Source organism: Hemiscyllium ocellatum, chromosome 33 (assembly GCF_020745735.1).
Source record: "Hemiscyllium ocellatum isolate sHemOce1 chromosome 33, sHemOce1.pat.X.cur, whole genome shotgun sequence".
Classification (NCBI taxonomy): Eukaryota; Metazoa; Chordata; class Chondrichthyes; order Orectolobiformes; family Hemiscylliidae; genus Hemiscyllium; species Hemiscyllium ocellatum.
This window is the reverse complement of record NC_083433.1, coordinates 1,905,610-1,931,927: the sequence shown is the minus strand read 5'-3', so window position 1 is coordinate 1,931,927 and position 26,318 is coordinate 1,905,610. Positions and strand designations below refer to the sequence as shown.

General features: G+C 40.4%; 1 protein-coding gene across 1 annotated transcript; it reads right to left on the bottom strand.

The window, feature by feature from the left end:
• Positions 1-687: 687 nt before the first annotated feature.
• Positions 688-20,107, bottom strand: LOC132831180 (WW domain-binding protein 11). The gene is made up of 11 exons (XM_060849192.1): positions 19,919-20,107; positions 19,472-19,503; positions 16,843-16,936; positions 15,684-15,880; positions 12,104-12,237; positions 10,074-10,273; positions 9,718-9,924; positions 9,227-9,331; positions 7,355-7,636; positions 5,291-5,473; positions 688-1,685 (listed from the first exon to the last, which is right to left on the bottom strand). Exons 1-11 carry the CDS (start codon positions 19,980-19,982, stop codon positions 1,270-1,272), a joined length of 1,914 nt encoding a protein of 637 aa, XP_060705175.1. The 5' UTR covers positions 19,983-20,107; the 3' UTR covers positions 688-1,269.
• Positions 20,108-26,318: the final 6,211 nt, after the last annotated feature.

Here is a 26,318-nt window from a genome sequence, read left to right as displayed (position 1 = left end):
CACATGTTTATCCTTTGTTGGACTAGAACCTTTTAAAATCATTATGGGATGTGGGTATCATTGACTGGGTCAGAATATATTGCCACCCTAGTTGCTCCTTGAGAAGGTGGTGATGAGCTGCCTTCTTGAATCATTACAATTGATTGGGTTTAGCGACACCTACAGTAGCTGCACTGGAAAACTCGACCAGCCATAACACACTTGCTAACAAATCAGCACTCTCCTTTCATAGAGAGTGCAAATGTTGGTATCATCCTTAAACTGGTGTTCTTGCAAATGATCCTGGAGAGTTCGAGATGAAAAACTTCAACAAAATAGTACCAAATTTCTGTACTACCAAACTATTGCTGAAATACTTCACTGATTGCAAGACTCTTTGGGCCATGCTGAGATTGTAAAAGGTGCCATAGATGCAACAAAAGTAGTGCAATTATATTTTACTGTAACATTCCTGCCCTTATTTGATGAAAATATTACAAATAAAAGACAAACTCACAACTTACATTATTAATAATATTCTAGGTATCCAGATTTTAAGTGCAGTTAGAATGAAAAGTTAAAAATATATTTGTATAGTACACCGCCCATAGGAAAGTTATAAATATACTATTACCAAAAAAACAGCAAGTACTTCATGAGAGCGATCTATCTCCTGATTCTTTAAATAAATAAAATTGACAGCTACCATCATTGGACCAATTCGGTTTACTTCATCATGTATATTATTCAAACAAACCCAAAGGAATCAAATAATACAACAATAATTCACCGCAATGAACTTCTTTAGGATTGCAGTGCCTTACTGTTCAGGTCCATGGAATAATGGACTAATGGCATGTTGTCACCAGAATTTCCATAATATGAAAGGGAAAATACATAAAATAGTCATACAATGTCTAAGTAAACTAGGCTATGTCTGGAGGAGCATTCTCAGAACAAACATTTTTATATATGCTGACATGTACCGAACCCCAGTTCTTCCCTCATTTGAAGTCTATAAGTAGGCATCAAGTCTGATCTTCAGGTACAGTGTTTATAAAGTCACAAATGGGAGTCCACTCTCAACTACTGAACTTCAACCGTAATAGATCATCAGGTTGAGCTTTACCGCATGTATAATGTTTGTTCAGTCTGTACATCACACGAGCAGATTTCATAAATGTTTGAAAAGAATACACAGCAGGCTCAGAAATGAATATACACAAATCTCAAACAAATACCAAGACGTTGGTAGGTCTAGGACAAGAAGAGAGCACACATCTGGATTACTTATAAAAGTCCTTCCATTTCTTTCATGAATGATTCGTAGATATCGTCCTTTGTTTGGATAGAGACAGCAGGTGTAGTTTTTGGTACTGGCTTTGTTGGGGCAACAATCTCTTCCTCTCCCTTCTTCACAGGTGCCTGACTCTTGCTTTCTCGTTTTACACGCAGCGCAGTGGGGACAAAGCGAGTGATCTCAGCCTTGGGGTTGGTGATTTGGGGCTTCGCACTGATGGTGGCAATTGCTTTCTTCTCGATGGTGGTCACAGTCTCATCCATTTTTGGACGCTGGATGAGACTTGGGGGAGCACTGAGGACACCAGGGTTTGGCACTGGCGCTGGGGGGAACAATCCTGGTGGTGCAGGTCCCAGTGGAGGGGCCATTGGTGGACGTATCATACCTGGTCGAGGAGGTGGGATACCTGGGGAGAAAGCCAATTTGTTACATTTTGGCAACAAAGTTTCAGAAAATCATTAGAATCTCAGTACCCTTCAAAGAACATTTAGAATGCTCAACTGGACAGATGTATCTCACTTGTTCTCTTAACTAATATCATTTCAACAAGCAAAAGATGCAAAAGGGTCATTCATGGAACTTTCAGTGAGATGCAATTATGACTAAAAATAAATTACACTAAAATGGACATAAGTTTGTGTTTAAAACTTTATTTAACTGAACTTTGTCCACTCCTTTAACCTATCTTTATCCTTTTGTAGCCTTATGTCCTCTTTGCAACTCAATTTTCTACCAATCTTATGTCATCAGCTAATGTCACAATCATTCCTTCAGTCCTTTTATCAGTCATTTATATGATTTGTAAACAGTTGAGGTCTCAGGATTGATCCCTGAGACACATCAATTGTTACATATTGCCAACCTAAAAACGACCCATTTATGCCTAATCTCTATGTCCTGTTAACCAGCCAACCTTCTATCCCATGTTAATAAGCTATCCACTACAATGTGAACTTTAATTTTCTGCAATAGCCTATGTGGCACTTTATCAAATGCCTTCTGAAAATCCAAGTTTAACACATTCACTGGTTTCTCTTTATCTGGAGCGCATGTTACCTCCTGAAGTAACTCCAATAGATTATTCCTCTTATACAAAACCATGCCAACTCTGCCTGATTGTATTGAACGTTTCGGTTATATCTAAATAGTTAGCCTGACACGAAGAGTTCATTTGAGAGCTCTTGCTACATCCTTATGTGGGATAAGTTTACTCAGCAAAGTCTGTAGGCCCCAGAGGATTTAGGATCTTACTGGTCTTTCAGGCTAGTTTTCACGTAGAACGACGCCATTCCCGATCAGCACTATGTTTGTGTAGTGGACCTGATCAGGTGTACCCAAGAACTCTGTAGGAAGCTAGGGAAGTGATTACTGGGCCCCTTGCTGAGATATTTGTATCATCAATAGTCACAGGTGAGGTACCGGAAGACTGGAGGTTGGCAAACATGGTGCCACTGTTTAAGAATAGTAAGGACAAGCCAGGGAACTATAGGTCAGTGAGCTTGACGTCGGTGATGGGCAAATTGTTGGAGGGAATTCCGAGAGACAGCATGTACATGTATTTGGAAAGGCAAGGACTAATCAGGGATAGTCAACATGGCTTTGTGCATAGGAAATCATGTCTCACAAATGTGATTGAGTTTTTTGAAGTAGTAATTAAGAGGATTGACGAGGGCAGAGCGGTGGACATGATCTATATGGACTTCAGTAAGGCATTCGACAAGGTTCCCCATGGGACAGTGATTAGCAAGGTTAGCTCTCATGGAATACAGGGAGAACTAGCCATTTGGATACAGAACTAGCTCAAAGTTAGAAGACAGAGGGTGGTTTTCAGACTGGAGGCCTATGACCAGTGGAGTGCCACAAGGATTGGTGCTGGGTCCACTACTTTTTGTCATTTACATAAAAATGATTTGCTTGTGAACATAAGAGATATAGTTAGTAAGTTTGCAGATGACACCAAAATTGGAAGTGTAGTGGACAGCGAAGAAAATTACTTCAGATTACAACGGGATCCTGATCAGATGAAATTAATGGGATAAGAAGTGGCAGATGGAGTTTAATTCAGATAAATGCGAGGTGCTGTGTTTTGGGAAAACGAATCTGAATAGGACTTATACACTTAATGGTAAGGTCCTAGGGAGTGTTGCTGAACAAAGAGACCTTGGAGTGCAGGTTCATAGCTCCTTGAAAATGGAGTAGCAGGTAGATAGGATAGTGAAGGTGTTTGGTATGCTTTCCTTTATTGGTCAGAGTATGGAGTACAGGAGTTGGGAGATCATGTTGCGGCTGTACAGGACATTGGTTAGGCCACCGTTGAACTATTGCGTGTAATTCTGGTCTCCTTCCTATAGGAAGGACGTTCTGAAACTTGAAAGTGTTCAGAAAAGATCTACAAGGATGTTGCCAGTGTTGGAGGATTTGAGGTATACGAAGAAGCTGAACAGGCTAGGGCTGTTTTCCCTGGAGCGTCAGAGGCTGAGGAGTGACCTGATAGAGATTTATAAAATCATGAGAGGCATAGATAGGATAAATAGACAAAGTCTCTTCCCTGTGGTGGGGGAGTCCAGAACTAGAGGGCGAAGGTTTAGGGTGAGAAGGGAAAGATATAAAAGAGACCTAAGGGGCAACTTTTTCCATGCAGAGGTAAGTGTATGGAATGAGGAAGTAGTGGAGACTAGTACAATTGCAACATTTAAAAGGCATTTGGATGGGGAAGTGTTTGGAGGGATATGAGCAGTTAGGACATCTGGTCGGCATGGATAAGTTGGACCGAAGGGTCTGTTTCCGTGCTGTACATCTCTCTGAGTCTATGAATTATTTACATCCACAGATCATTTTATAGGTGCCTAGCTCTGTTTATCAAGAACAGCTAATCATCAGTCAGGGTGCTGTTTTGATGTACATCTGATAAACTGCAGGAGTCATCAAATCAGTGATTTTGTTAAGATTCCCTGAGGAGGGTTATTAAAATTGAAGTTTCAAAAAAAATGAAATAAAATATGATCTTTGGAAAACAGCAGTAATTCCCAACATATTACAGGCCCAGCAAATTAAAAGAATAAATACTGTGAGTCTCCAAGCACTTTCAAAATTCACAATGTATTTTACAAACTCCTGAAGCATCAGCTGTGGTATAATGTATACTACTGTCACCTCAGACTAAAGTCCACACTCGGGTTTTGATACAAAAATCAAGATCACCAACTCCAATACAGCACCGAGAGAATCCTGCTACTGTTGGAAATTAGATTAGATTACTTACAGTGTGGAAACAGGGCCTTCGGCCCAACAAGTCCACACCGACCTGCCAAAGCACAATCCACCCATACCCCTACATATACCCCTTACCTAACACAACAGGCAATTTAGCATGGCCAATTCACCTGACCCGCACATCTTTGGACTGTGGGAGGAAACCGGAGCACCCGGAGGAAACCCACGCAGACACGGGGAGAACGTGCAAACTCCACACAGTCAGTCGCCTGATGTTGTCTCTCAGATGAGATGAGACATTAAAGCAAGGTCACATCTGCTGGCTTATGTTATGTTATGCTAAAGATCCCATAGCATTACTTCAAAGAAGTTCTCTAACCCTCAATTAACAAAAAAAAATCTTGTCATTATCAAATTGTTGTTTGTGGTGCTTGCTGTGTGCAAATTGATGCCGTGTTTCCTGTATGATAACAGCAAGTACACTTGAATATTTTCCCTTTTTGTCAATTTAACAATGTTTAAGGTGATTTGAGAATTTCTGAAGTTTTTTCAGGTTACTGAAAATTAGTACAGCTGTAGGAAAAATCTCTGCTTCTTTATGGGATTCCCTAAAGTCTATAGAGGGTCATTAAAGAGGATCATTGAAACAAACGCAGCAATCCACTATAAAACATTTCAGACAGTCTCACTAAGTCAACTGATTCATGCAGGTTACGCAGCCTCACCTACAGGTACACCCTTACGAGTACTGTCACTAGAGGTTATACAAACAGAATCAATATCAGTTTAGTATCTTACCTGGGGGTGCTGGTGGTGGTAATCTGGGAGGAGGTCCCCGTGGTGGTGGACCCGGAGGAAGGCCCGGTGGGGGTCCTGGTGGTGGGCCTGGAGGTCGCCCAGGTGGTGGCCCAGGAGGAAGCAATCGTGGAAGTGGCCCTCTAATGCCAGGCAATCCTGGTGGTCGTATGAATGGAGGTGCACCTGTAATCAACGACAAACAATTACAATCAGACTTCACATAACTGATCACAGTAATAAATCCCTCCCTGTCAGAGGTATTATTTTTGACCTCCTTTTCAAAAAAAATTCACAAAGTGTCAGTGTCCCATGACAATTCTGACACACTTTCAAAATTTCAAGTTTATTTCAAAGAAGACCAAATTAGAAAACAAATTCTGTTTCTGCACTTGTGGCAAAGCCTGAGAGTCCAAGTGATTTATTAATCCTGGAACAAATGCAAGTTTATTAGGGACAGGAAATTTTTCTATTAATATAATTGTGATAATTGAGTAAGGCAAGGGGCTTTATTTTCAGCACCTCTGGCAAGATGCAGTTCTTCATCATGTGCAATCAGTAATGCAAAGTACAAATCCCTCTCCTCTGCTCCTAGAACAATCCCTAGCTTTAGAATTGCAATATAAAATTCAACTTAGAACAAAAAAGTTAAAATACACTCCCTCATTTTGCCATCCAATTAGTTATCTCACCATTCAAATATTCGCAACTTAGTAACCCTTAGATACTGTAGAGAACTGATTCTCAGCTACTTCTCTGAAAACAGGACAAAATCTTTTTCTTCCTTTTTCAGCATCTCCATGGAAGGAATAAGAAACTACTTTGAAAAGTTTTCCTTCAGCTATTCAAGGCCAAGTACTCTGCAAAATGTCCTAAACACATCAGTGGCAAGTATTTTCCATCAAATTGAACAATTACTCCAATTCCACTAAGAGGGTGCACAAAAATGGATGGTAAGATTGGCTGGCAGAAATCAGTATCCACACATGGGTCTCTTTCTGACTGGGAGGATGTGACAAGTGGACTCTCTGCAGTGACTCTGTGCTGGGGTCTCAGCTTTTTACAATTTATGCCAATGACTTAGATACAGGGAGCAAAGGCATGACAGCTAAAGTTGTAAATCCCATAAGTATAAATAGGAACATAGGTAGTGAAGAGAACAAGGAGGTTGCAGAAAGCTGTCAATAGATTGAGTGTATGGGCAAAAAACTGGCAGCTGGAAAATAATGTAGGGAAATGTGAAGTTGTTCATTTTGACAGAATTATCAATAAACCAGAATATTATTTCAATAGAAATGTTCTAATGCACAAGTCACAAAAATGCATTTTCAAGGTACAGCAAGTAATTAAGACAACGAATAGAAGTTATTAGAAGAATTGGACATAAAAGTAATGATGGTATGCATCAATTAGAAAGGACATTAGTGAGAGCACATTTCATAGAGTTTGAAGTTTTGGTCTTCTTTTTGAAAGAAAGATGTAAATATATTGGACACATGTTCAGAAGAGGTTTACTAGATTGATATCTGGAATGACTGGTATGTCTTGTGAGAAGAGGTTGGAAAGACTTGCTTTGATGTCACTGCAATTTACAAAAGAAGCTTAATTAAGTGTGACTTAAATGAAATGTGTAAAATAAAGTGGATCTAAAACAGACTTTTCTTCTTGAGAGTGAGTTCAGAACTATCCAGCACTGCTCTACAGTTAGGGATTGCCATTTTATAGACTGAGGAAGAGAAATCTTTTCTCAGAAAAGTTGCACAGTTTTGGAACTCCCTGCCTCAGAAGGCAGTGGAAGCTGGGTCTCTGAATATTTTTAAGGCAATGGTAGATAGATTCATGTTAGGCTAAGGAATTAAAAATTATTGGGGTTAGTTAGTATTCAAGAATTCAAAGCATAAATAGATCAGGCAACATCACACTGAATACCAGAGCAAACTTGAGGCGCCAAATAGCCCACCTCTGTTTCCAAATTATATCTACACTAATCCTCTAAGTGTTTGTTTTCCAAATGACATTAATCATACTGTCACACTGGAGGAGCATCCATTGTGTTTGTTTTCTTACCTGGAGGTGGTCCTGGTGGTAAACCAGATGGTGGTCCTGGGGGTCTCAGTGGAGGTGCAGGAGGAGGACCGAGAGGTGGAGGCCCAGGCATTGGTGGGGCCTGCATTGGTGCCCGGGGGGGCATCGGAGTCGGTGGTGGAACCTGCAGCCCTTCTGGCCGTGGTTCCTCTCGTTGCCGCTTTTCTCGATTCTGCTCTTCAGCATCCATCTTTTCCTCTTCTACAGCTGCCTCAGTATGTGCTTCCTCCTCCTCCTCCTCCTCTTCATCGGGGAAATCCTGACCTATTAGAAGGTACAGTATCAACTAAACTTCATATTCTGCACACAGAACTTTGAAAAATACAAAACTGATAGATTTGCTACTAAAGAATCAAGAGTCTACACAGGCCCCCGCTCATGTTAACCACACATTCCTCTTACAGAGACAACATAGCTACTGGTGAGTCACTCACCATTAGAGTAACACAGGAAAGAAAATTAAAACTCAGCACACACCAGTGAAATATTAGTATAGAAAAGACAAACTGTCACCCCAAGGTCAATACTGCCACCTGGGCATTTTATCAAACATGCTGTCCTGGTGTATATTGTGAGGTAGTTTTTCATGAGTGTAAAGTGCCATTACACTGAAATCACATTGGAGCTTCCTCTGTAATACTGGCAACATAAATTGCATTTTAAAAATAAATCTTTGGTGATTTAGCAGCTAAATTCACAGGAATCATCTGGAAACGTAGGGACCCTGGGTCTTACGTCAGCCACTTCAGAGCGGGATCTGTAGGTATCTAGCTCAGGATGATTTGATACATCATACAGTTCTTCTCATCATAGACCCGTCCAACCATATTTCGTCCTGAAAAGGCCAATTATCATCTCATTACAGTTACCCAATCCTGGAAAACCTTGACAGCAGGGATAATCTGACATTCCTCAGGTTTTGGTCGTGGTTCACACGACCAAATGGTTCACCATGGTGAGATTATCAGTTGGACTTTAAACTCACTTTCAACAACATTCTCTCACACAATTTCTAACAAGAGTTACTAGATATTTTACACTTCCAGAATCTGGGGAACTGAGGCCATTTCTCAATTATAATTTGTTAACTTCCATTTAAACCATGACAGGCTTTAAATTTCCTAGTAAAATGGAAAATTACAGCACAGGAAGGGAAATTTAGCCTGTCACACATGACTCGGTTAGTTCTTCGAAAAAGCAGTCCTGTTCAGTCTCATGTCCTTGCTTGTTGTCCACAACCCTGTTAAATTCTTCATCTTCAATTAAATGTCTGATTTACATTTGAAATTATTTGTGGAATTAACTCCACCATGCTTTCAGGCAAAAGGTGTTTCAGATTATGACATCTACTTAAGTGAAAGAATTTTCTTCATCTCCACTTCCAGATCTTTTGCCAATGACTTTAAATCTCTAGCCCCTGGACATAGACACACCTGACTTAACAATAGGTAAGATAAAAGAAGACCATTCTATCTGCTTATAAGTTCCTGCTTACTTCTATTCGCAAATGTTTCTTTATAATTTTCCTGATTTGTAATGTCTAACAGTCCTGCCTTACATAAGTCAGCTAAAACAACATATGCTGTGGATTAAGCTTAGGACCCCTCTGGGCTATATGGCTGAGCAACAACATATATCTATATAGCTACCATGATTAAAATTCAGATGCTCAGGCGCCCAAACCACCAATATAAAAACTAGCAGTACAGTGTCTTTCTGAGCTTCTGGAGAAAACTAGACTCTTTATTTAAGACATATTTTTCTCGAATGTGGATGACATAGGTGTTGTACCTTTATCATTTACAGATCATTTGCATTCTCTGTCTGTAGTGGAGCAGCCTATCGATTACACACCTGCCATTCGAAGCATCATGGCCTGCAGAGGAGTCAGCTCCTTCAGGTTTTTCTTCGTCTTTCTCTTTTGTTTGTCTTGCACATCAGCAAACCGCACAATGCGCCCTTTGGGAAAGCAAAACACGTTCAAACAATAGGTCTCCTTGCTCTGGTAAATAGCAACACAAGGAAGTACGCGTCTATATCTTAATATAGTCATTGAATCTTTTGTCCTTCTCAATGTTTTTGAATAGCAACCTAGTCAGCAAAGCTATCAACAAATTTATTAATTCAGCAAACAACCTCAGTCTACATTAACAAGAGGTTGATCAAAAATCAAGTTTACAGAAACAATATTGGATATCAATCAATCTACGGACTGGAAACAATCAACAGACAGCATGGTGCTGCAGTATATTGAGAACATTGTGTGTTACTGCAGCAGTCCGGGTCATGACCCGATTCGGCGCATGAACCGCACCTGGCAAAAACCAAATAAAACAACAACATACCTGGTTTATCATCATCTCCTCTTAAATTTTCATCATCTTCATCTCGATGCCGAAAATCATCATCGTCATCATCACTATCTTTATCCTTTGAATCGTCACTGTCTTCATCTTGATCTTCTCGATTTCCATCTTGATCCTGCTCCATGCCCACAGGGTAATCATCATCCGCACTGTCATCCTCATCCTCCTCTTGCATATCCTGAATCGCTAAAACGACAAAGTAAATATCAGGATTGTGTATGCAACTCTCTTCATTCATTGTGGAACTATATTCACAGAATTATAGTAACTCAATGATGTTATAAAAAATGGATATTATTGGAAATATACAGTTTTACCTGTAAATGATACCTTACCAGTCTCAGGATCATAAATATTATCTTCATCTTTTCCTTTCAGAGGTAAGCCTGGAGGAGGGCCCATCCTTCTTACATAAAGCGCTAACACCTGAGGTGGTGGTGGCCCTGGGGGTGGGCCAGGAGGCTTCTTACCAGGTGGTAATCGAGGAACGCCATGAGAAGGAGGAGGCATGAGTGTGACAGGTTTAGAGGGTGGCCTGCAGGGAAGAAGAATCAAGGTGCATTTCTTTTCAATAAAGGTCCACTGAAAGTATCAATCCAAATTTTGCAACACATTTTGGTACACATCATTAACTTCCAAAATTCAAACAAACATGATACATATTACCAAAGTACAATCTTAAATGAGGAAGTTTAAACCCAAAATCACAAATATGCTGTGAAACTTGAAAGGGTTCAGAAAAAATTTAGAAAGACGTTGTCAGAGTTGGAAGGTTTGAACTATTGAAATTGGTCGAATAGGCTGGGGCTATTTTCTCTGCAGCCTCAAGGGCTGAGGGGTGACCTTATAGAAGTATATGAAATTATGAGGGGCAAGGATAGGCTGAATAGTCGAGGTCTTTTCCCCAGGGTAGGGGAGAGCACAAAATCAGAGGGCAGAGATTTTAGGTGAGGGGAAAGATTTAAAAGGGACCTAAGGAGCAACATTTTTCTGCAGGAGGTGGTGCGTGTATGGAATGAACTGCCAGAGGAAGTTGGTACAGGTGGAGGTTGGTACAATTACAACATTTAAAAGACACCTGGATGGGTATATGGATCGGAAGGGTTTAGAAGGATATGGACCAAATGCTGTCAAATAGGACTAGATTAATTTAGAATATCTGGTCAGTACTGGTAAGTTGGACCAAAGGGTCTGTTTCGGTGCTGTATATCTCTATGACACTGTTGAAGCGACATTTGTAAGGAGTGTATCATTTTATTTTTTGCATTTTTGATTGTGGACTGAAATGGACCAAGATTGTGGAAGGAATTGCTGCACTATGAAAAACAAGTTACTGAACCTCATTGCGAGTAGTGTTCATACTGAGGCTCTGTTTGTGGAAAGCCCAGCACCAGGGGGAATGCAGAACAAGATTTGGTCAGCAACATGCAGCAGGTTGGTTTGGGCAATTGCGATCAGGGGAGGATACCGAAAGTCATCAGCCTGGTGGCAGCTCTGACTGGTTCCTGGGTAGCTGAACAGCCTGTGGGTATGAATGATACAGTGAGAAACATTCAGACTGCTGAAAAGCTACTGTGTCTCTCCATAGTGAAAATACACCTGGAGAAAACTAGTTATTTTTTCCACCAATTTCTGTAAAACTATCACTATTAAACTGAAAAGAGCTTTGCAAATGTACAGATCTTGGTGCGCTTCCTGTGGAAAGTGTATGAACCTGGAGAAAGGAAACTGAAGAACCAAAAATCATGGTCAGCAAATGGATCATCGCAGTGAATCCTATAGAACTACTGATCCCAGACTTTTCCCTCTCTCCATAACTCAATTTTTCTGCTATATGTGTAGGGGTTTTAAAAAGGGGGTTAGAGTGTTAACAAACACAGCCAAATGTTGAGAACCCTTGTTGTCTACTTGTGATTACAATTTACTTATTTCTACTAAACAATAATTACTTAGATTACTTAGTGTGGAAACAGGCCCTTCGGCCCAACAAATCCACACTGACCCGTCGATGCGCAACCTACACAGACCCATTCACCTAAATTTACCCCCTCACCTAACACTACGGGCAATTTAGCATGGCCAATTCACCTAACCTGTACATTTTTGGATTGTGGGAGGAAACCGGAGCACCCGGAGGAAACCCAGTAATTCTTGTTAAATTCAAGAACCTGTTCAGCATTTTGTATTAGCTTGGACTTTGTGCACTTTGATTGGATCATTAACTCCTACATAGACCTTGTGAGTAGTGGGGCTTGAGAATCAGTAACCTTTCCCAAGTAGGTCAGGAGAGATTATAAATCTAGATTTGCATTTTATATTTGTCGTCTTCATTACAAATTTCTGTAACAAATAAGTTGCTGCTCACCCATAAGCTGAAGTCTTTTTCAATATGGACGGTGGCTGTGCTCCAGGGAGAGGGATATCCTGAATCATGATGTTTGATGGAGCGTGAGGCATGTCTGGCAGCGGAATACTCTCTACCTCCACATGCTGGGCATTCTGTACAAACAAGAAAACACCTGCATGCTTACACAGTTTGAATGAATACAGAATTACAGCATCTTGAATAAGTATGGTCCTTCATTCATCTATTTTGGCTTCCTACCACAAGAAGAGTTATGTCTTTAGTGAATAGACTATTACAAAAGAGACAAAGATATGTGTGCACTACCCCTAACAATAGCTGCATTTGGAATTATAAATATCTGATGGCAGCAAGGTCAGTTTTGGGGAGTTTTGTGAATTGCCAATTGCACTGCAAATTTCTTGTCAGAAAATAACTCAAGTTAAATAGCAAATATTCAGATGAGTCCAGATACTTGATACTGTTAGAGACTCTCCAAACAAAAAAGAGAATTTGTTTTAAATAGACACCTTAGAACTAATTTACCCTTTTCTCAGACAGAAAGTGCAGTTTAGTTCTGTTTTTATAATGTCAGCTGAAATTTTTTTTTCCCAAAAGTTCCCCAGTTTTTGCTACTTCATACAAGACCCTGAGATTGTTTGAAATGTCTTTGTTTATTGAATTCTCAGCATTGAACTGTGTTCAGCAGAGCCATTCTACAGAAAGCTGCACTCATCTCACTGATTTCAGTGTAATTCCTCTTTCAAACACCAAGTCTGTTTATATCTGTCTTGAACTGAATGGTAACAAAAGGTAGGTCAGCACTTCAACCCCCAGCATGCAAGTGAAACTCATGCAGGATGTTTTCTGTAGCTCTTGCACTTTATTTGATAGCTCCGCCAAAGGACCATTTGGTAGTAACTGTAAGAGACAATCTTACTATGGATTCATCACTTTCACCAGCACAGATCAGCATGAATCTTTTTTGGGAAATCTACATTGCCATTTTCAAAGCATTACCCATTTTCAACAAAAGGTGGTGGAAAAGGAGGGGAGTACCATGAACAGAAGCAAATGCATTAACAAAATGCTGTCTGCTGACAGAGTAACAAGAGATCCATTCAGCAGCTCTGTTTGTGTCACGGCAGCTGCTTTGTAAATGGTAGTTGGTTAATTGACAATTTATGTAAAGCAAAAAGGTAAAGGGAGAAAATTCAGACCAAAGCTCCCCATTCCCTGGACAGACTAGACTCCGGGTCAGTGGTGGCACATCCCTGGGGACTGTTGATAATAGAATCAGAGGACACCAGCTATTTGCCAGTGACTCTCTGATTTTAACTACCAGTTAAATTTCAGATACTTTCCTGTTTGGATAAAGGATTAATACTGCTCCATAAGCAAGAGAAAATGGAACATCCAACCAAGGTGTTCTCAACCATGCAGCATTTAGCTTAAAAAGTATTTTTTGCAGCACATTAATATCGAGCTTATATAAAGATGAAATCAGACATTTAAAAGGGAGAGCACTAGATTTAAAAGAAAATATCATCTCCTCTCAGTCAATACCATAATCACCAGTTTTATTTCTTTAATTTCCACTTAAAACTTAGAGGGTCGGCAATGTGCAACTTTTAGTCTTATTTTATGTGTTACATTATACTATAATTACCGCAACGTTTAACTTTTGACTTTGTTCTTACGATTCTGTACCTAGATACTTGTACAGAAGATGGCACCTTGTGTGGAAACATTCTATACTTTTCACTGTACTCCTGTACTTTTGTATTTGAGTATGTGACAATAAAATCAAAATCAAAATCAAATCACCTGTAAGTTCCTCCCCAAGGCACATACCATCTTGACTTGGAATGATAGCTCCGCTCCTTCAACATCACTGGGTGAAAATCCTGTAACTCCTCCCTAACATTACGGATATACCCACACTAAATGGACTGCTGCGAGTCAAGGATACAGCTCATCACCACCTTTGCCAAGATAATCAGGATGGACAATAAGTTGTTGTGGTTCTGTTCGCCAAGCTGGGAATTTCTGTTGCAGACGTTTCGTCCCCTGTCTAGGTGACATCCTCAATGCTTGGGAGCCTCCTGTGAATCACTTCTGTGATCTTTCCTCCGGCATTTATAGTGGTTTGAATCTGCCGCTTCCGGTTGTCAGTTCCAGCTGTCCGCTGCAGTGGCCGGTATATTGGGTCCAGGTCGATGTGCTTATTGATTGAATCTGTGGATGAGTGCCATGCCTCTAGGAATTCCCTGGTTGTTCTGTTTGGCTTGTCCTATAATAGTAGTGCTGTCCCAGTCGAATTCATGTTGCTTGTCATCTGCGTGTGTGGCTACTAAGGATAGCTGTACTGTAGGGTCATGTACAAAATCCCATGCAAGGACTGCACAAAACACTACATAGGACAAACAGGAAGACAGCTGACGATCCGCATCCATGAACACCAACTAGCCACGAAACGACACGATCAGCTATCTTTAGTAGCCACACATGCAGATGACAAGCAACCTGAATTCGACTGGGACAACACTACTATTATCGGACAAGCCAAACAGAGAACAGCCAGGGAATTCCTAGAGGCATGGCACTCATCCACAGATTCAATCAATAAGCACATCGACCTGGACCCAATATACCGACCACTGCAGCGGACAGCTGGAACTGACAACCAGAAGTGGCAGATTCAAACCACTATAAATGCCGGAGGAAAGATCACAGAAGCGCTTCACAGGAGGCTCCCAAGCACCGAGGATGTCACCTAGACAGGGGACGAAACGTCTGCAACACAAATTCCCAGCTCGGCGAACAGAACCACAACAACGAGCACCCGAGCTACAAATCTTCTCCCAATCTTTGAATGGACAATTAGTGCTAGTCTTGCCAGTGATGCCTATATCCTGTGCATGAACCCAAAAATATTGCCACAGCAGTTTTCTCTTAGTTGCCCAACTTTAAGAGAGACAGTTCACTGCATTAGGGCAGAAAGTTTTCACATTATGTGCCTTTTTTTGTCAGCAAAATTGTCAGTGACAAATTTGGCCTAAACTCCCTAGAAACTTTACAGCAAACTCAAACATTCCTTCAATAAAAACAAAGTACTGCAAATGCTGGAAGTTTGAAACAAACATAAAAAGCAGGAGAAACTCAGCAGGACAGGAAGCATCCATGGTTAGCAAAACAAAGTTATTGTTTTGAGTCTGTATGATCAGTCAGATGAGACTCAAAATGTTAGCTGTGTTTCTCTCTCACGGACCTGCCTGTCCTGCTGAGTTTCTCCAGCACATTTGTTTCACACCTTTCTTGAATTATGCACTCCACCCCAACATACAGATTAACTGACATTAGGAGATCAAGGCCACATGTGGAGTTGCACAAAACCAGAGTGATCCTCAATTACTGGACATTGCCACTTCCGTATTTAATGAAACAAATCAAGCTTTGTTATTTATCTATTCTGAACTGTGCAATGAAGGACTATTATTCATTCCACAGAAATTAAAAGGAGGGACATTTTTATTAATAAAAGGTTTATACACAAGCATTTCTGTGATACAGAACACAAATAGTTCAACTCAACCCTCACCTTGACAGCATCAAAGAACTGGCACAGCTGTGATCGCTTCTGTTCATATTCGGTCTCAAGTTTCCGCAGTTCCTTATAAAAATCAGTATTTTCTTTCTCATACAGACGCAGGATCCGCTCAAATGTTTCTCGTAACTTTTTCCGTTTGTCTTTCAGCACCTTCTCATTAAGTTGTGGCTGCTGCACAGGATTGAATTCTGACAAAAGGGAGTAAGGGATTAAACAAAAGCAGAGCATGCAGTTCACAACATCACTTGAGCATATTCACAGCACTGAGCATCACACTGAATGTTAGACACAACTTTTAAAAGTTCATACAGCATATTAAAATAAAATTTGTTAAAATTCCAATCTTAATCTTTGCCCAGAAATGTGATAAATCCCTTTGATCTCCTGATGCATTTTGGTTCACACAAAGATTTGATATAAATTCATCAACATTTTGATATTTTCAATTACAAGCAAACAGGAAACAATCCCAGGATGAATTGCTTATCTTATGAAGAAAAAAGTTACACAAGTTAGGCTGTAACCATTGGAATTTAGAAAAATGAGAGGTGATTTACTGAGACATACAAGATATTCAGGGAATTGGATGTGGTGAGATACCAGTAGAACATTTTCTCATGAGGAGAGCTAAAACAATGGATCACAGTCTACGAATGAAAGCTCTCCAATAGGAGATTCTTATCCTTCACTAAAAGGTTGTTAAGGGTGTGCAATTGTCTTCTCTATATCAATGGATGGCGGGTCCTTAAATTTATTCAAGATTATAAACATGGGAGTCAAGGGTTGTGTAGTAAGACAGGAAAGTGGAGATGAGACTATCACAAATCAGCCAAGATCTTATCTTGTGGTGGAGCACGTTTGAAGGGCCAAAAAGCCTACACTGCTCATAAGTCTTATGTCCACAGATAGGAACATTTGAAATTCTAAAACCACTAGTTTCGAAAAGGATGCTGCTCAGTCACCATTTGGAATTGCGTAGTTCAAAGGTGATTGGAATATTGAATTGCACACAAAGATATCAAAACTAAACCCCTATATTCCCAAGTATGCAATTGGGAAGCAACCATGTTTTCCAATGCAATAGGAACTTTAAAAAGGAAAACTAAATTTAGAATGATTCATCTGGAATATCCTGATTCCTATGCGTTACCCATTTCATCCAGTTTCTCCATATCTTTGATTATCTGTTTGGGATCCTTCATTTTGAGCACAGCAGCTCGCACCATCATTCGCTGCTTCTTGTTCTGTAGGCATAAAGGTTACCCAGGAATCAATTCAATAATTCAAATTTACACCAAAAACACTTTCATGATTTGCAGTTGATTTAACAAAAGAATCCCTGGCAATTTAACTGAAAAAACAGGAAGCTACGATGGCTAATTCTTCTGTGTTCAACAAACCTAGCCTATTTAACCAAATGCAAAACTTGAGCCCACACCTCCTCCCTCACTTCTCTCCAAGGCCCCAAGGGATCCTTCCATATCCACCACAAATTCACCTGCACCTCCACACACATCACCTATTGCATCCGCTGCACCCGATGTGGCCTCCTCTATATTGGGGAGACGGGCCGCCTACTTGCGGAACGCTTCAGGGAACACTCTGGGACGCCCGGACCAACCAACCCGTGGCTCAACACTTCAATTCCCCTCCCACTCCACCAAGGACATGCAGGTCCTTGGACTCCTCCATCGCCAGAACATAACAACACGACAGTTGGAGGAAGAGCACCTCACCTTCCACCTGGGAACCCTCCAACCACAAGGGATGAACTCAGATTTCTCCAGTTTCCTCATTTCCCCTCTCCCCACCTTGACTCAGTCGATTCCCTCGAACTCAGTACTGCCCTCCTAACCTGCAATCTCTTCCTGACCTCTCCGCCCCCACCCCACTCCGGCCTATCACCCTCACCTTGACCTCCTTCCACCTACCACATCTCCATCACCCCTCCCCCAAGTCCCTCCTCCCTACCTTTTATCTTAGCCTGCTGGACACACTTTCCTCATTCCTGATGTTTTGTGCCCGAAATGTCGAATTTCCTGTTTCTTGGATGCTGCCTGACCTGTTGCGCTTTTCCAGCAACACATTTTCAGCTATTTAACCTGATAGGCAACTGTTTAATCTCAATCTCTTTTTTTCCATTTATAATGCATCTGGTTTCTTTGCTTTCCATACACCAATGGCATTTCTTCCCTGTAATTCTCTCTCCAGAGCATTGACCTAAGGACTTTGCTATCTCTCACCACGACCTTGAAATTGAGGCTGATAGCAAGTTCCTTCTCTTCATGACAGAGATAGGGAAGACAGTATCTGGAGGAGACTGTAGTCAAATTTGATTCTGTCCTCACCTAGTAGCAATCATTGGAATAATAACCAGGAGTGAGAACACTGGCTCAATCTATTTTAACCATTCATGTCTAGGAAGATGAAGGACAACTTAAGTCCTTGACTGCTTTTCAAGCTCAAATCAGGTAATTCAGCATAATGGAAGGAGTCAGCCTTCAATCTTCACTTCGGGAATGGCTCAGAATCACGCCAGTTAGTTGCCTCTAAGCTGTCAGCTTGAACAGAATGTTATATAGCTGGAGGTTTAAAAAGGAATGGCACACACACAAAATTAAATATGACAGATTTAGAACAGAGGCCAGAAGGAACATCTTACAGAAAGTTATTAATTGAGGCAGCAGCAATATGAAGACAAGATTATACAGGAAAAATGGAGATTGAAAAGAGGTTCAGGGATCTGGATATATGCTGAGTAAATTAGACTAGAACCTTTACAAGCATACAAAGAAAGTGAGGACATTGATTATGTGATGAATGACATTTCTTTGCTGTAACTTGCATATGAATTAGATTGAATTGATTTTTACTTATTCTGCCACCAATTCTTTCTCATGCACTCTTAGCTTTCCTAAATGTTTCTTTTTTAAGTTCCACCTCCACTTTTTATATCCCCCTAGGGACCCTACAAAGCTGTGCCATCTGTACCTGCCAAAGACTTCTTTCTTTCTTGGCTTAATCTTTATGTCCCTTGTCATTCAGGGTATCTAGTCTCCCTCCCACCCTTTGTCTTTATGGGAGCATAGTGCGCCCTGTATTCTCTTGATTTCCTCTTTGAACAGATCTGACTACTCTCGACAGGTTTACTTGCAAGCATAATCTAATGCACTTCGATTTCACCTCAATAAAATTAGCCTTTCCTCATTTTAGAACTTTTATTTCCAATCTATTCTTATCCTTTTTTATAGCTATCCTAATCTAATTGAATCATGGTCACTATCTCCAAAATGTTCCCCCACTTAAATACCTTCCAATGGTCAGGTTCAACTTACAAATACTAGGTCCAAACTTCCCCCGACCTTTGATGTTTTTTTAAAATTTACTAACTAAGAATCTTCTCCTGGATAGACTAAGAATTTTGCTTTCTCCCTACCTTGCACACCAAAACTTGCCCTTTTAATATTTGCATAGATAGAATTCTTTACTATTACTGCTCTATTATTCTTACACTTCTCTGAAATTTCATTACATATTTGATCCTATATCTTCTCTTTACTGTTTGAGACCATGAGGATGAGAAGGGCAACTAAGATGAAGGGGGTGGGTGGAGCGATATCACAGTAAAACATTTGGAAGTCAAGACAATAGAAAAGAAGAAATTAAGTTACAGGATTAAAGAGAGGGAGGAATACAAAAGGCAATAAAGAACAGAACAGGCAGACACTGAAGTAGCAAAGAACAAGCATGCTGCAAACAACGTAAAGCAAATGCCTCACCTTTTTCAGTTCCCGTTTCCTGGCCTCCTTTCCTGTTAAAAAAAATACGTGGACCAGGTTAGATTTAGGCAGGAAAGTAAGAGAGGGAGATAACATATTTGGCAACCTCAAATCATTTAAAAGCTCCTTCCAGTAAATACAGCACTCTTTGAAATGCACTCACTGATGCAATGTTGAATTCAGTTAATAAAGGAGATCTGAGGCATTTCCTTCGAATTCAGATTTTCCTCTTACCCTGGGATGTTGTGGGGATGGTGGGAACATGTATCTCTTTCCATTGTGCCCCTGTCTGACCTGCTCCAAAATAACCCTCCAAAAAAACCCTTCCCCTCCAAAACGCCCGTCCGCAAAACAACCACCCAAAAAAAACCTCCCCCCCCCCCTCACATCTCCCTGAAGCAGCCTCCGCCGTATCTCCATCTCCCCGTCTCCGTCCCCGGTACTCACGGGCCTGGTCTGTCGGGTTCATGAATTTCCCGCTCTTAGTGGAGCTGGTAGACCGCCGCCCCATCCTGGCGGTGTATCTCTCACTCTTTCTCCGCGAATACAAGAGTAACTGTAATCCTCCTCAATATTCAAACTCAGCCTCACTCACAACAACCCCGCCGCCATCTTCTGCCTGGTGACGACCTTTCACCTCCCCCCGGCTCTTTCCGTTTCCGCTTCCGGGTCCTCAGGCACACTGTCTCATGTTATCCCAGTATCCCCTGGGTCATCATCAACAATAACATGGCAAGAAACACCAACTCTGTCAAACCCCATGGAAACAATTCACAAAATATTAATTGGAATGGTTCTGCATGTCCTTACCTCAGCATAAAGAAAGGGGAATAGTGGTAGTGAACTACCCAAACCTGAATGCCACAGGTATCTGAGAATATAGTACAGTTGAGACATTCAAAATGGATTTAGACTATTATTTGAAACTGAATAATGTTCAGGGTTACAGGATGGCAGTAAGTGAATAGGTCATTCAGTGAACCAACATAGACCTAATGGGCTAAATGACTGTGATTTTGTCATTCTTACAAATTAAGAGCATAACTTTGATGAGAGGTAATAACAGTGATTGATTTAATATTTTGTGGTTGAATACTAAAAGCACCATTAGTATTAACATAGTGTCTGGACTATGATTTTGTTGACACCGATGTTTGATTTTTGCTGAAATTCCAGGATGTATGCCTATATTGTAAATCAAATCATCAAGACAATCCTAAGATAGGAATTGTGAAAGGGTGCAAACAAAAGTTTATATCTGTTTCTTGAAGAAAACTCTTTCTGGGGGACTTGTTCACTATAGTACCTATCAAACCATCGTGAATCAGCAGTAGTGGTGAGAAGCAGAGATAAAGTCATAGAAATGTACCCAGAGCTTTTCTTGACAAGTTGTAGGAATCAGGTTCAAAATAGCTCAACAGATTCTTGACATGTCTTTCTGTATGGAAGCTAATTGTGTAAAATACTAAGCTGTTAAATGGTTAATAAGTGATAGTTTTGCCATAATATATTCCAGTCCATCTTTAAAATAGAATGTAAAAGTCAGACAATTGTGGCAGGAAAGTTTGTTTTGGAAATGCTTAATATTTAAGGATATTATGTAAGACAGTGCTGTAGTTGTTCCTTCAGGTTTCTCCTTTGCTCTTTTTAATCTTCAGTGATCGTAATTTAAACTACAGATTTAAGTGAAAAATTACCAGCATTTTATTTTGGTAAGCACATCTCTTACATACAAATTGTTAGCTGATATAATGCTAGTACTTTAAATGGATACATGATAAATAATATTTACATCCCAAGTGAAGCACGAGAGTTGTCCATTTCTGTCAGATGACCTAATATGGGATAAAATCTGCAAACCACAAAGTCTCTTTTTTTTTGGGAGAAACTTCACCATTAGAAATAGTCACTTTTTCTGGCAGCTGAGTAATACCCCTGAGTTCGATTCAGCCACACTTTTGTAGCAAGGAATTTCTTTGCACCATATGTTGTCTTGGAAGTATTCTTATTTATCTCATACGCAAACGGTTTTACATAGCCCAGTTTGTTCAGTCATAGGCTGAGTCCCAAGCAAATGTCCTTTGCTCCACCACGGAGGGGAGGCAGAGATAAAGCTTTGAGTCCTGTTTCTGTTTTGTAAACAGTATATCTCAAAAGCAAATGGACACATTTTGACTATACAAATTAGGGAAAGGACTACAGGAGTTAGTTTTTATCAAATATACCGATCTGGATGCAGATTAGAAATTGAAATTTTTAAAGGACCCATAACATTATGAGATAAGGTGAAATTGAATTATTTTTAGGATGTTGTGGGTTATTTTATTCGGGTGTTATTGATTATTTTAGAATGTTGTGTCTGTATTGGCTGCTGTGGTAAAATTTGTCACAGCTGTCAATGTATGGGCAGAGTTTTCAGAGTTGGTTGTTCAATGTGGATTAACCTGAGGCTTCCTTAATGAAATGGAGTTTCTTAGTAGAATTTTTTTTCTTAGCTTTGTAGTTAGAGCAATTAGTGTCAAGAATGTGGTGCTGCAAAAGCACAGCAAGTCTGGCAGCATCCGAGGAGCAGGAGAATCGACGTTTTGGGAATAAGCCCTTGATTCCTGATGAAGGGCTTATGTCCAAAACGTCAATCCTCCTGCTCCTCGGATGCTGCCAGACCTGCTGTGCTTTTGCAGCACCACATTCTCAACTCTGATCTCCAGCATCTGCAGTCCTCACTTCCTTCTAGTTAGAGCAACCAGGCAGGGTAGAGTCTCAAGAAAGAATCAGACTCTTGCATATTGTAATAACATTGTGTTATCCCGTGTAGTGGAGGGATATGCTCTATGAAGTGCCTTCTCCACTTGTTCTATACGTGTTGCAGTGATCCTATTCTCCAACAAATCTGTTTTGTAGTTAGCACATTTTGCCTTTTTCATGAATGAAGTAGGGTTTTAGAGATTTACAAACGAACAGCTGAATTAGGAGCAGTTGTTCGTTATTCATTGCTTTGAGTCTACTCCTCTATTTAATAAGAGTCTGGCTGATTTGGTTGTAACATCCAATCCACCTTGCTGCCTATCTCTGATAACCTTCCATCACCTTGTTCCAAAGGATCATGACTCACTGAGAGGAGAAAAAATATCATCCCATCTTTATTTTAGATGGGCTACCCAAATTTTTAAACCGTCAATCCCGAGTTCTAAATTCTCCCTCAAGAAAACGCGTTTTCCACATCTACCCTGTCAAGACCCTGCAGGATTTTACATGTTTCAGTCTTGCTCTTTCTTTCTTTTCTAAATTTGAGCAGATACAGCCTGGACTGCCCTAATTGTCCGCATAAGACACCCTCCCTATTCTGTATATCCATCTAGTTAAGCTTACCTGAACTGGCTCCAAAGCATTTACTTCTCCTTCAATTCCTTAAATAAGCTGACCCATATTGTACACCGTACTGCAGATACAAACTTATCACTATCCTGTATAATTAAGATTTGGAGGTACCGGTGGTGGACTGGAGTGTACAAAGTTAAAAATCACACAACACCAGGTTATAGTCCCAACAGGTTTATTTGGAAGCACTAGCATTTGGAGCGCTGCTCCTTCATTAAGTGGTTGTAGAGTAAAGGATCATAAGAGACAAAATTTATAGCAAAAGTTTACCATGTAACGCAACTGAAATTGTATATTGAAAAAGAATTGGATTGTTTGTTAAATTTCTCATCTTTTAGAATGACTGTGTTGGTTTCAGTTCTTCCATATATACATCCCAGAAATAATTTTTTAAAGTTACATTCTCAAGTGAACTTCAACAATAGGTGCCATGTCAGCTCAAATAACGCACTGAAGGTGTGAGGTGCCCTGTGTGAGGCTCTCTGTGCCCCAATGTTCAGCCTGATTCTGTTTCTAAAAAAGGGATTTACATTATCTTACATTGAGCTAAATAAAATGTAATTCTGCAAGTACAAATTCACCCCACAAATGTATATGTGTGTGAGTGCATGTGGGTGTGTGTGTCTGGGGGAATATGAGTGTCTGTGAGAGAGTGTGTGTATGTGTTTATGTGTGAGTGTAAAGGGGTATAAGTCTGTGAGAGGGTGCATGTGTGGGCATATGAGAGAGAGCTTGTGTATGAGAGAGGGTCTGCGTGAGTGTATGGGTCTGTAGAAGTGTGTGTGTATCTATGTGTGAGTGATTGAGTATGTAGTACAGTGCGGTCACCTTTAGTGTGACATGAACCCAAGATTCCAATTGAGGCCATCCCCACAGGTAACGAACTTGGCTATCACCCTCTGCTCAACCACTTTGCGTTGTTGCCTGTCCTGGAGCTTGCCTTGAAGGATGGTCACCTGAAGATTCGAGGTCGAATGTCCCGGAGCACTGAAATGTTGTCCGACTGGGAGGGAACACTCCTGTCTGTTGATTGTTATGCGGTGTCCATTCATCTGTTGCCATTGCCTCTGATGGGCCCTTCATCAGGAACTCTGATGAAGGGCTCATGCCTGAAACGTCAATTCTCCTGCTCCTCGAATGCTGCCTGACCTGCTGTGCTTTTCTAGCACCACACTCCTGACTCCACCATAGTGAAGGCTAATGTAAAATATCTCTCCAATTCATCTGTCATGAATTTATTTTTCATTATTAATTCCCCATTCTCATTTTCTACAGGACCAACACTCATTTTGATAATTTTTCTTTAAGTATTTATAGAAACACTTACTATATGCTTTTATACTTCTGGTTAGCTTTCTGTTGTACTCTAAATTTTCCCATTTTTAACTTTTTAAAAATATTTTGTCCAACTGTCTGACCTGCCACCTGTCTGCACATTATTTCCTTTTCCTTTTGATTTGATTCTATCTTTAACATTTGTAGTTACTATGCATGGTGGGTCTGTCCCTTGAGATATTTCTCATCCTATGGAATGTATCTATTCTATTTATTCTGAAATGTCCCCTTAAATGACTGACATTACATTTCTACTAACCTACTCTTTAACCTAGTTTGTCAATTCACTTTAGTCTCTCTGCTTTCATGATTTCATAATTACCTTGATTTAAATTTGAAGAGATAATCCCCACTTCTGTCTCCCTCAAACTGAATGTGAAATTCAATCATATTATAATCACTGCTTCCTAGGGGCATCTTCATTGTGAGGTCAAAATTTAATCATATTTCACTGTGCAACACTGTGTCCAGTAAGATCTGTTCTCTGGTTGGCTCCAGAACATGCTGGTCTGAGAAATTCTGCTGAAACCATTCTCTGAACTCCTTATCTAAGCTACCTTTGCCCATCTAATTTTCCAGTTGATATACAGATTAAATTTTCCTGTGATTATTACCATACCTTTCGAACAAGCTGTCATTATTTCTTCCTTATGCACCAGCCTGATGTGTGGTTACTGTTAAAGGGCCTGTACACTATTCCCATAAATGACTTCTCAGCTTTATTATTTCTGAACTGTTTCCATGTGTTGGTTTCTTGAACTTGGGTTATTCCTCCCTCTTGTACTAATACAATCATTAAGTAACAAAGCCACCCCTCCACGTTTTCTACTTTCCTGTCATTTTCTAATATTCTGTACCTTCAAGATTCAGTTCACAATTCATGTCATCCTGCCACCATGTCTATGTAACGGTGACCAGTTTGCTCTTTTTTATTTCAATTTGCACTGAGAGATCATCTGTTTTATTTTAATGCTATGTGTGTTCACATACAGAGCCTTTGCTTTTATTCTTTCACTGTCTGTAAATTTAGGTCTTATCTGCTGGTTGATTAAAACTCTCTATGTCTTCCTATCATGATCTGTTTATCATTTCCCATTCTGAAGACCTTTCTCTTTGGCCTTGACTGTACTCCACTATTCAATTTAAAATCCTCTCTACTTTCCAGTTATGCAATCAACCAGAACATTGGTCCCTGCATGATTCAGATCAAGACTATCCCATTGGAACATCTCACTCCCTCCAGTATTGGTGCCAATGTCTCATGAACTAGAACCCACTCCTCTGACCTCAGTCTTTGAGCCACGTATTCATCTCTCTAATCTGATTTACCCTATGCTAAATAACTTGTCAGTCAGGTTGTAATCAAGACGCTTACCTCTGGCTTCTGCTACTTAACTTGACGCCTAGCTCCTCATGCTGTGTCTTTCTTTCTTTGTCCTGCCTGTGTTGTTAGTAACAACGTGGATCATGACATTGCATCCTGTTCCTCCCACTCCAAGCTCCTCTCCAGCCCTGCGCCAATGTCCCGAACCTTGGGCACCAAACAGGCACTTTGCTGTTCAGACTCATGTTTAAAATTTAGATTCATGTTGTTTGTTATAGAGAACAATGTCAATCCCCTCGCTATACTGCTCCAACTACTGCTACATTCCTTATTACTGCCCTCTTCTGAGTAGTTTTCCTGTGCCACAGTGCTATGGTCAGTTAGCTCATGCCCCTCTCCTCCAGACAAGCTGAAAGAGCCTCAAACCTGTTGGACAGTTGCAAAATCTGAGGCTTCTGTGCGCTCTCCTGTCTCTGAACACTGATCAAATCAAATTATGGGGTTCATTGATCATATTCTATCATCTAGTTTCCTGCATTTTCTTAACACCATTTATCGACCTGACCAACAAACCGGTCTTGTGCTATTCCCCAATGCTAATAGACATGCATGTTGTGACCTATTTGACATTGTGACCATCATACCTTGCTCATTAGCCCAATAAATGCTGTAGCATCTGATGTGAGTGCTGCATCAATATGGGAAGTCCGTCCTAAATTTGAACACATCTGTTATAATTCCATTTTTGTCAGCAGTCTTTCCCATCTATTTTCTTCTGGTCATCGTTAATAAACTGTATAGTTATGGTGA